At 39.9% G+C, this 11,313-nt stretch overlaps 2 protein-coding genes across 2 annotated transcripts; one reads left to right on the top strand and one right to left on the bottom strand.

Annotated features, from left to right (window-relative positions):
* Nucleotides 1-1,117: 1,117 nt before the first annotated feature.
* AK88_04445 (uncharacterized protein) lies at nucleotides 1,118-3,919 on the top strand (the record flags this gene model as incomplete). The annotated part of the gene is made up of 1 exon (XM_012482055.1): nucleotides 1,118-3,919. The coding sequence occupies one exon, from the start codon at nucleotides 1,118-1,120 to the stop codon at nucleotides 3,917-3,919; it is 2,802 nt and encodes a 933-aa protein (XP_012337478.1).
* A 1,348-nt stretch (nucleotides 3,920-5,267) lies between these two features.
* Nucleotides 5,268-10,969, bottom strand: AK88_04446 (uncharacterized protein; the record flags this gene model as incomplete). The annotated part of the gene is made up of 4 exons (XM_012482056.1): nucleotides 5,268-5,326; nucleotides 5,521-10,425; nucleotides 10,596-10,801; nucleotides 10,965-10,969. 4 exons carry the CDS (start codon nucleotides 10,967-10,969, stop codon nucleotides 5,268-5,270), a joined length of 5,175 nt encoding a protein of 1,724 aa, XP_012337479.1.
* Nucleotides 10,970-11,313: the final 344 nt, after the last annotated feature.

The raw sequence follows: 11,313 nt of genomic DNA on the forward strand, positions 1-11,313 counted from the left end.
AAAAAAAAAAAAAAAAAATTCAAGTCAGCAGCGGAAAAGCGGAAATCGCGTTGGACTTAATTTAAATAAAAATTGAAGCGAAAGGGAAGTCAGAAACTGCTACAGAACTGACCATAATGTTTTTAAAAAAACACAGATTAACATAACAGGCAACGTAAAAAAAATATAGTTGCCATATTTCCACATGGTTACATAGAGCAACTTGGAAAAAAGCAAGAGTGAAACATAAAATTGCCAATTTGTCGTGTACGGTTACGTAGAAAAAATCGGACGAATGAACACTCGGGACGAACAACAAATAAGCAGAGTGGTATAAACAACTAAAAAAAAAAAAAAAAAAAAAAAAAAAAGGAAACAAAAGAATAAACGGATAATCATAGCTGTATTCATATTTAAAACGTTTGCTTATTTATGAGCTTAGCCGTGTATACGACATTGTACACGTTCGCGCGAACGCGAAGCTGAGCGAAGTATTAAAACTTATTGTAGTTCTGTACAGTATTTATTGATTACGCGCCCACCAGCGCTATTTTGCGATAGAAATGAGGAATTTTCCCCCACCGAGTTCAGCGCAGGGAAATTTACTCAGGCGCAGCGCTAATATATACGCGTGAACGTTTGCGCTAGAATTGCAAACTGCTTAAACCTATTGATCCTGCGCGGAACGCAAAAAAGTCTAGGTGACTACTAACGCGAAGCTAACTCGGCTCTGTTGTAACGTAGTAGTAGAAGAGGTACGCGCGCCTTTCACAGCCCTCAATTGTAGCCCTCCAACATAACCCTCTACCGTACATTACGTTCGAACGAGGGTATTATGCCCATATTTATAAGGTTATCTATGTAAGCCCTTCTTCCTCCCCCTGCCTACCCCCTGTTGCAAATTGTACACTATGCTTAGGCCTCACCACAGCAGTGTATATTCGCATTAGTGTCATTGTAAAAGTGATAAACAGCAAGCTTATCTGCGGCACAAACGTGTGAGATTACCCCAAAAAAATAATCCGCGGAAAAAACAAGAACAGTGAGAAACAGTACGTAAGGGCCCAACACGTGTGTAGAATATTCACACAAGGGCGCGAGGGAAAGGACTTCTTCAAAAAGACCGGGGTGAACCAAAATGAAGAGGACGCTGGTACTGGCCCTAGCCATCCTAGCCTTGTTAAATCAGGCAATCCTGGTAAAATGCGCATCCGTGTTGGGCATAGATTTTGGAAATGAGTTCATAAAGGTGTCCATTGTGTCGCCTGGAAAAGGTTTCAACATTTTATTGAACAACCAAAGTAAGAGAAAAATAACGAATGCAATATCGTTCAGTAGCAAAGTGAGGACCTTTGACGAAGAAGCCAAAATATACAGCGGAAAACACCCACACCTAACTATCCACAATGGGAACAACTATTTAGCCTACAACATATTTAATGCATTGAAAAACAAAGAAAATTTTAATGTAGAAAATTATGATGAGAGTACTGAAGCTTTTTACGCAGATGTGAATAATTACCAATTTCACAAAGAGGATGATGCCACGACTAAATATTTTGACTACGATTATGTTGTAGATCACAAGAGAGGAACCATCAGTTTAAAATTAAAAAATGATATGGTTCTGTCGTCGGAAGAAATTACAGCCAATATATTGGGCTACATAAAAAAGCTGGCATACAATCATCTCAATGTGGATTATAAAACGAAGAGGGCAGTAAATGTACATATCGGATGTGTGATATCCATTCCGTGTAATTATCCTCAGAGAAAGAAAGAGGCTCTTCTGAATGCAACAAAAATAGCAGGGCTAGAATTACTAGGGTTAGTGAATGGAGTAACAGCTGCTGCTATACACAATGTGCATGACTTACCTTTGAACACAACCAAATTAACCATGTACTTGGATGTGGGAAGCAAAAATATCAATGTGGGAATAGCAACGATTAGCCATGTAGAGATTGATAAAGTGCGAACTAGAAGTGTTAAGATGTATGCATGTGAAGCGATAGAAAATAAATCAGGAAATCAAATTGATGTCATGTTAGCTGAACATTTGAGGAAGAAATTTGAAGAAAAATATAACCTGTCCATTTATGACGATAGGAAAGCCATGCGCAAATTAGTCCTGGCAGCTAATAAAGCAAAATTATTGTTAAGCGCTAAGAAGTCCACGGATGTTTTTATAGAAAGCTTGTACAAAAATAAAAGTTTGGTAGAAACAGTTACTAGACAAGAATTCGAACATTTAATTGAAGAAGTCATTTTAAATTTTAAAGTCCCAATTAATAATGCCCTTAAGAAAGCTTCCTTCGAGTTGAAAGATATTGAAGCTTTAGAATTGATTGGCGCTGCATGGAGAGTTCCCAAAGTATTAAATGAAATCACCGCCTTTTTTAATCCCCTAACTGTTGGTATGCATCTCAACAGTGACGAAGCAGTCACCATGGGAAGCCTGTACATTGCTGCCTACAACAGTGCAAATTTCCGTTTGAAAGATTTGAACTACACAGATATTTTATCTAATGAATATCACATAGTAGTTGGAGACGGTAAAGAAAACCAAACATCCGATGATCAAAATACCCCCAAGGAAATTATTGCATATAACTCCAGATACCCTCTTACAAAAAGCGTCATATTAAAATATAGGGAAAATGTAAAATTTACCATTTTGGAAAATGGAAAGGTACTGAATGAATATTCTGTGAACCCTATTGATGAGGCGACGAAGAAAAAGTACGAAAATTTCGGCCCTCCTAAACTGAGCCTCTCGTTTCAGCTGGATAAGTTCGGAATTTTGACCCTGGAAAATGTTTTTGTCGTTTATGAGGAGGAGAAGAAGGTAGAGGGTAGCGAAGAGACGGCCTATGGGCAGGACAAAAAGGAAAACTCCAATACAGAAACGAGTGAAGAGGCATCTGGGGAGGTGAACCTCGATGCCACTGAGGCGGGGGAAGCCACGGATAAAGATGCGAAGGACAAAGAGGGCACAAAAACGGATGGAAAAAAACCCCAAGTGGTGAAGCATTCAGTGAAGATGACCTACCAAGTGAGAAACATAAAGCCTGCCCCCCTGACCAACGAAGAAGTGAACGAAAAGAAGGACATTTTAAAGAAGATGGACGAACATGATATTGACATATTCCTCAAATCGGAGAGAAAGAACAAACTTGAATCTTTTATTTACGAGTCCAGAAGCAAAATGAAGCAGGACATATTCAAGCAGGTGTGCAAAGAAGATACTCGCACAGATTACCTAAACAAATTAGAGGAATATGAAGAGTGGCTTTACACTGAAAATGATGAACCCCTAGAAAATGTAAGTAACAAAATAAGAGAGTTGGAAGATATCTATTTACCTATTAAGGAAAGAGCGGAAGAATTACAAGTCAGGGAAAAGCTAATCCAGGACACGAACGCGAAAATTAAGGAAATGCAACAAAAAGTGTTAGAGTATACAGAAGCCAAACCATGGGCCGAAGAAACCATTAAAGTGGTGAGAGATTCATTGGAGAAAGCAGTAGAGTGGTGGAAGAATGCACAGGAAGAACAAAAAAAATTAGATAATTATTCTGCTCCATTCTTTAAAGCCAAAGAAGTAGAGTTGAAATTTAAGGCCATCAATGTGTTAGTCAAAAGTTTGGAGGAAATTAAAAAACCTGCCGAAAAGAAAGACAAAAAAGGGGAACAAAATGCTGGATCCAGCGCGGACGATAAGAAAAAGGGTCCCAACGATGATCAGCAAAGCAAGGATGGATCACAGAGTGAAAACTCAAATGAGAACAAGGGAAGTACCGAAGACAGTTCCAACGAAAGCAAGGATGGAGGAGCTTCCCAAGGTGAAGATGGCCAACACAAGGACGAATCGGGTGCCAACCCAAACGAGTCGTCAGGTGAAAAGAGTGGGTCCCAGGAACAGAAGGACGAATTGTAGTAAGAGGTCAGAGAAGCGCATCGCGCGTTCTCCCTGACTTTTTTTTGCGTGGCCTTTTTTTTTTTTTTGAGTTCCGATCGGAAGTTTGGCAAGGTTAAAAAATGGGACACAGGGAAATGGAAAAATTGCAAAATTCATTAACTCGCAAAATTGCCAAATAAATAATTATGTGGTGGCGGCCAAACCTTTTGACCGAGCTATGCGCGTTCACGTGGTGAGTGGCTGTTTGCTTCGCGGCCTCTTCATAATTTACGACGTCACACTTTGTCGCACTTGTAGCTTCGCGACGCCATCTTCGCTTTGTTGGCTCCCCTTGTGAAGCCGCATTGCGTCACGCCTCTCCCCTCTCTTCATTCTAATATGTGCCACTCCCTCACCGTGTCCCGATTTTATATTATTATTTTTTTTTTTTACCGTAAATTTGTTTGCATCCATCTTTACCTCCCCTTATGCACGTGTGTATATATGTTCTCCCCACTGATCAACACTTTACTGAGAATTTCTCAGTTCACTTAAAAATAATTTTGCCATTTTAAGTTTAATGGGATCCTTATTAGTTGTCTATTCAGTGTGTACATTCCGCACAGACGCTTGGGACGAATGAGACGTGTGGGTTACCCAAGCCGAATTGGCTACTGCGGGTGCGCACAAGGCTACAAAAAGCTTATTACGCCAAATGATAAATCTCCTTTTTAGCTGCGTACCCGATGCGTGTGTCGTAAATGAGGTATGCAGTTCGAACATGAGCGATAAACGTGCGCCGACGTAGACTGTCCCCTTACCTGTGCGAACAAACCCAATGATCCTCCATAAATTGGGATAAAATGTTGAAACAATCAAGGGCCGATTTTCCCCCACACTATACGAACATGCAAAAAAGACATTCCTCCTCGCTGCTAACATGTGTCATTTACCAGTTTAAGACAAAAGGCAAAATGAAATCGCATATAATTGAAAATTCTTCCCCGTTTTTTTTTTTTTTTTTTTTTTTTCAAATTTATTAAAAAATTACTTTAAAAATTGGGAACAATCATTATTATTATCATTCTAATTTAACAATTGAATATTTTAACAAATAATTAGATGGTGTGTACAAATGCACACAGGGTAAAACAAGGTGTAAGTGGTATATTCTTGGGTGGGGGTGAGAAAAAATTAACAAAAGAACAAAAGAAAAAAAAAAAAAAAAAAAAAAATCGTCATCATAACTTGCCATGAAATAAGCTCATGAACAAGCACGATTTCACCTTCTGAAATGGACATAAAAAACTAGTTCCACTTGTGAACCATGTGTCTTTGTAACCCTTGCCCTGATGGCGCCAAAGTCGTGTACAAATTGCCCTTTTTATTACACCACCCGTTCCTCCTTCCGGTAGATATTATCCTCATTCAGGGCCTTATGATTATCTAAAATGAGAAAAAAAAAAAAAGGGGAGGCACATCCAAATGAGGGCATACTCAACTGTTGGCAATGCACACAAGTTGGTAACAAACGCAGGTGTTGCTGTACATCCATTTCGTTCACGCAGAGATAAGATGATGGCACCATTGGGGGAAAGTTTTTTCCCAATTTTCCACTTTTTTCGATTTTTCCTCATTACTGATAATGTTTAGGGTTACATCAGGGTGCACCGGAAAAGCACTGTTATTGTACATATGAAAATACATCTGTTCATTTGGTATGAAAGCGGTTGCGTGCAAGTTAGGAAATGCTGCTCTCGGTGATTTGTTAATGTTTGCCTCCCTAACATGATTGCTATTCATGGCTACGTTGAGAAATCCTATATGATCATTAGGGATTTTATGAATCGACATGATATCCTCTTTGTAAGGAGTATTATTGTAATGGGTTTCCGCTTTCTTTTCACAGCTTGTGCTACATTCAAGAGCAATCTGCGATTCTACTATGTTTATGCTTGGCGTAGTTTGAAACCCTTCACAGTGATCACCACTTTGGTCTTTCTTATTCCTGAGTCTTCTTCCATTTTTGACCTTCCTGATGTTACTATCACTCGATTTGTCATTCTGATTTTTGTTCATTTTACTAGTCCTCTTTTCGTCACTTTTTTTTACGCTGGGGTTGATCTTCTTATGCATCTGGGCGTGGTAGTACGAGTGTCTCGGGGGTGTATACGCGTGCGGATCGTCTACGCTCTTGTTGTCACTCCCGCCGGTGCATTGTATATTGCCTCCATTGTTGGAGTATGTTTTTTGCTTCGACAATAAATCCTGGCTTGTCATAGAAAGCGGGTTCCCGCTTTGGTCCAAAAAGTTGCTGCTCTGTTCCTGTCCATTCAGTTGGCTCGTTTGGGCTGTTTGCATAATGTCGCCCGATCCGTAGCTGCACCCCCGATCGAAGGCTTCCTTTCCACCACAGCCGTTTCGAACAACATCCTCACTGTAGACATTTTCCAAATGGAAGTTACAATCCCCTGCGACGTTATTATTATCATAACGCAAGTGCGTTTCGATGTTGCTGCTACGATCATCAGTTGGGTCTTGTTCTCCATTTCTCCCCTTTTGGCACTCATTCATGTATTCCTCACAGTTCTGGTTAGCCTGAACCATGCACTCATTTCGTGCTTCACCGTTATCATGGTTATGCATACTATTCTGTTGCTTGGTGCTGCCAATACAGTTACTTCCACTACTGCCGGCGCTAACTCCGTTCTCGGTGTTCACATAGAACATGCCCGATCCCCTAATACAGTTGTTGTACAATGCGACAGGCATGCCAAAGTGGGTTGGAGGTGTACCCATGCCGTAGTTATTTAAAAGAAAATCTGCCTCAATATTTCCACTTCGCATGACCCCACCCCGGGTATGGTAGCCAAATTTGTCACTTAGGCAATTGATTGTGCTGAAGTGGTTAGGGGATGTGTTCCTATGGACACTAAATTTTTCATTGAAGTTGATAACGTTGTAGAGTTTGTAATTGGCATTGTAATAGTCGAGGCAATGGGGGTATTGCTGCGGGTGTAATTTGCCTCCGATCACACTACCGTTGTCGCAGCTGTTGCTTCCGACTTGAGTGTCTCCCCCGTCGTTACATCTTCTGTCAATGGAAGACCTCCTCCCATTGCTACTTCGGTCGTTCTCAGAACTTCCCATATCGTTCCTCTTGTTGTAACTTCCCTTGACACTTCCAAACTTATAATCCTCTGCGCACTCGTAGTAAAATTTTTCGTTATAAGGCGACCCCTCATTGTAGGGTTTCTTCTTGTAATAGCAATTTTGCCACACCTTGCTAGGAGAAGCGGAGTCTAAGGATGTGCTTAGTGACAGTTGCCCAGAGATGCTATGTGGTGAAATGCCACTTGGCGATAAGCTATTTTTTAAAAAATCTTTTTTCGCATAATTCGACACATTACATTGTTCATCATAAAAAGTACCTTCCTCTGGGGCACTTGCTCCATCTACACTTGCATCATTACATGGGTCCACGAAATTGTTATTTTTGTTGCTATAGTCTACATGGTGCTGTGGCGTTGTCTCCACGTTGGTGCTATTTACAGACCTCTTCAACTTCTTATTACGTGTATTTTTCTTTTTTAGAGTATCTAGGACAACATTTTTCTTTTGCAAATTTCCTTTTTTCATTTTTTTTTTTAGGACAAATTCTTTTCCTTCGGACGTGGTGGTTGGATCATTGCTACCGTTGTGCATTTGGGGTTGTGTCTTTAAGATGACTCCCTCGTCCAGCACTCCGGCACTACTATCACTAGCGCGGTAACACGCACTGTTGTTTAAGTTATCCCCAGTCAAAAGGTTACTCATCGGATTGTCACACAGGTCATGAAGAAAAGGAGAAGTGCTCCCAACAAATTTAGGTAACATGCCATTTTTAAAATTTATAGAGCAATGGTTCAAATTAATAAAGGTAGGAAAAAAGGTCATAAGGGAATTATAACTAGGACCATTATTTGGTTGGTTTATTTCGTTTAAAAAATTATGAGACGGGTACGCACCACTACTACTATTATTACTATTATGACTACTATTGCCTGCTGCTTTGTCATGACTTTGGATGGATACACCGTTAAGAAATTTTTTACCTTTTAATGGAGTTTCGTTTACATATGCGCCACTATTGTTTATTGTTTCGTTGGCACCGCTATACATAACGTTGACAATATTTTGATCATTATTACCGTTGATGTGGTAGACCGACTGGATAAAGGGACATTCGTTAGGATCCTTATTGTGGTAGCTGCTGTTCATTACTGCGTCTTGAATTTTTTTCAAACTTGTGCTGCAATTCGATGTGAGCATATCAATAACAGTTTCGCTGTTTAGGCAGTAGCCCACCTGTCGGGGGGTCTTGGATTCGTTGCCACAGAAGTAATTATCTTCGATACTGACTTTTGTGTATTCCCTCCTGTTGCTTCTGATCGGGTAACTGTCGCTATGGTGATTTCCATTATTGTTGCTAACATTATGAATGAAACTTACGTTGTCGTATTTACTCATCACAAGTGATACGGCACTTTTGCAATTGTTGTACAAATTCTTAGAGCTTCTATTTCTGGAGGCTTTCTGCACAGCCATGTTGACGCAATATGTGCCGATTTCATTTCTCGTCGATCTGCCTCCGTCTTGACACATGTTGCTGACACTTTTATCATTTTGTACAATTTTATTATAACTGCTATTACTGCACTTTTTGGTGTTACACGAGCGGGTATTAATTCCGCTTAGGTTGGCGGTACTCCCATGGTAGTTACTACTTTGGTCTTGGTTGGAATCATTGTTATCATTGATGCTATTGTTGCTACTCTGATTACTGTTTTTTTTTCCATGTTCTTTTCCGCTTCCTTCATTTCCGTTGCTGTTTCCACCAGTGGACCCTCCTCCGCTGGTGCCACCACTATTTCCCCCGCTGCTTCCAGTATTATTCATGCCGCTTCCGTTTTCATCATCGTCATCGTCGTCCTCCTCATCATGTACGCTCATATCATCACCCTCTTCATCGTTACTATTGTCACCGTTATCGTTGTCTTCGTCATTGTCCTCCTCATCATTGTTGTTATGGTTAGCGTCATTGTGGCTATCATTACTGGCGTCGTTTTCGTCGCCATCCCCGTCACACTGGATGGTATGTCCTACGTTGCAGGACCTCTCTTCATCATTGCCAGGGTTACCTGGGTCGTTATTTTGTGCCCCCATATCGGATCCAAGTTGGAGGCCGCCCATGTGAACATCCATTTGTAAATCCATTTGTACACCCATTTGCATACCCATTTGCATGCCCATCTGCATACCCATCTGCTCACTAATCATCCCCCCATTATTATTGCTTTCTCCTCCATGAAGATTACCGTCCCCTATATTGATATTATTCCCCCCCACGCAGTCCATTTGAGAAACATTTGGCTGATTCCCGTTCCTGTTGTCAATCAAATTGTAGCAATTTCTGATGCCGAAAATTCTGTACTCATTTTGATAATTGAGTAGGGACATCAAGTTGTCCACACGGTACGAGGAATAGGAATTTTGTATGGAGTTGGTAGAGTTGGTGAGGTCTACATAATGGTTTGTCTCCATGTTATTTCTGTTAGTGTCCTCCAAATTAGGGTTACTGATTTGTGGTGTGTTGGCATTATTCTTATCATTTGCTGGAGGTAATTCGTTAGTCTCTATTACTTCCTTATTTTCAATAATATCTATGGTTCCACTTTTGAAGGGAGTTTCTTCATCCACTCGAAAATTGACAACGCTTCGACCTACTTGTAGTGACATGGTATCTTTGGGACATATTTCTCTCGCTTTTCTTAATGCAACTAGTGTGCCAAATTTAGAGTTGTGGTCTTCTAATTTGAATAATCCCCTTTCATATTTAATAGTAGCATGGTATCTTGAAATAGAAACATCTGGGATTCTTACATCTGATTCATGTCCCCTTCCTAACTTGAGATATTTTTTATCGGCAAAACTGATTAGATGTACTCCTTTGCTTGTTTGTCCTATTATATTGTCGAGCACAATTAGTGGCGTCTTCAAATTGGGAATCTTCACTAGCTGTACTAGTTCATCATTTTGTTTTATACTTTTTGGATATTTCGTTTTACACAATTCACAACATATATCTTTGATGAAAACTGAACCGGAAAATAATTGATCGTTGAGATTTAATCTGCCGTTTATCCATTTTCTTAAACACATGAGATGGGCATACTTTATGGACCCTTTGCAATCACATGGGCATATCAGAGGGTCATTTTCTTGGTTTCCTTCTATCAAACAAATTCTACATTGGATATTTGACGAATCTAAAACTGCTTCGCATTTCTTCGAGGGGCAGTCGTCTAACTTTAACTGATTTAATGTATCCACGGAATCAATAAATTGCCTCACTTTCAATCTGAATCTTCCTAATTTTATAATGTCATTTTCGTGTAGTGCGTATGATTTTTCAGGTAAGTCTTTCACGATGATCCACAGTTTCTTCACATTGTATTGGGTATTTAGTGAGTGCTCTGCGGGCGTAATTACGTATTTATCCGTACCTTTTTTGGGGGAAAAAAAAAAAAAAAAAAAATGAACATCTTGATGGTCAGTCAGGCAAAGGATCTCCCGAGAGCAGCACCCCTTTTTGGTGCAGGGAAGCGTACACACATATGACATATATGCATATACATATGACAATGCACACATTGGGTTATAGACTCATTCTTACCTTCCTCTGGCCGCACCGACAGCAGGTAATCCTGCGCAGTGTTGGGTAAGGAGTGGGGATTATCAGCCACACATGATACTTGCGCCTTCGAACGAAAAAGTTTAATTGGAGTTGAAATTAAAAAACTTTTTTTATTAACTTGCTGCGCTTCATAATCAAACAGATCATGGCTATCTCTCGTCCAAGTTTTCGTATCAACTCTTAACCTGCGGAAGGGTGGGAAAAAAAAAAATATATATATATTACATATGCGAAAATGTGTACTTGTTATTGTGCAAGTCAGAGGGGCACTGTTATAAAGGTAGCATGGGAGGCTAATCATGTAAAAGTGATGCACCCTTGTTAAAAACACAACTATGGGTGAACTACGTCATGATGTACGCATATTATTTAATTAATGTATCACTCTAATTGCCCCTATTTTTTTTTCGCCCTCTACAAGGGTAACTACACAGAAAAATGCTATAAAAAAAAATGCTTCTGATTCACACACAAATTATGCAAGCAGATGTACAAAGGGACATACAAATGTGTGTAACGAAACGAGGCACATAGTGCACAACCTCCTGTAACTGCACACGCTAACGCTGCCATACACTTCGTGGAAGCAAACGCGTGTGCAAAAATGCTCTCTACATGTAAGTATTACATTTTTCCCGTATGTGTTAATGAATAATTTTGAGATATTTAGGGGGCCACAAAAAAAAAAAAAAAAAAA

The sequence above is a fragment of the Plasmodium fragile genome (assembly GCF_000956335.1).
Source record: "Plasmodium fragile strain nilgiri unplaced genomic scaffold supercont1.63, whole genome shotgun sequence".
In the NCBI taxonomy this organism is placed as follows: Eukaryota; Apicomplexa; class Aconoidasida; order Haemosporida; family Plasmodiidae; genus Plasmodium; species Plasmodium fragile.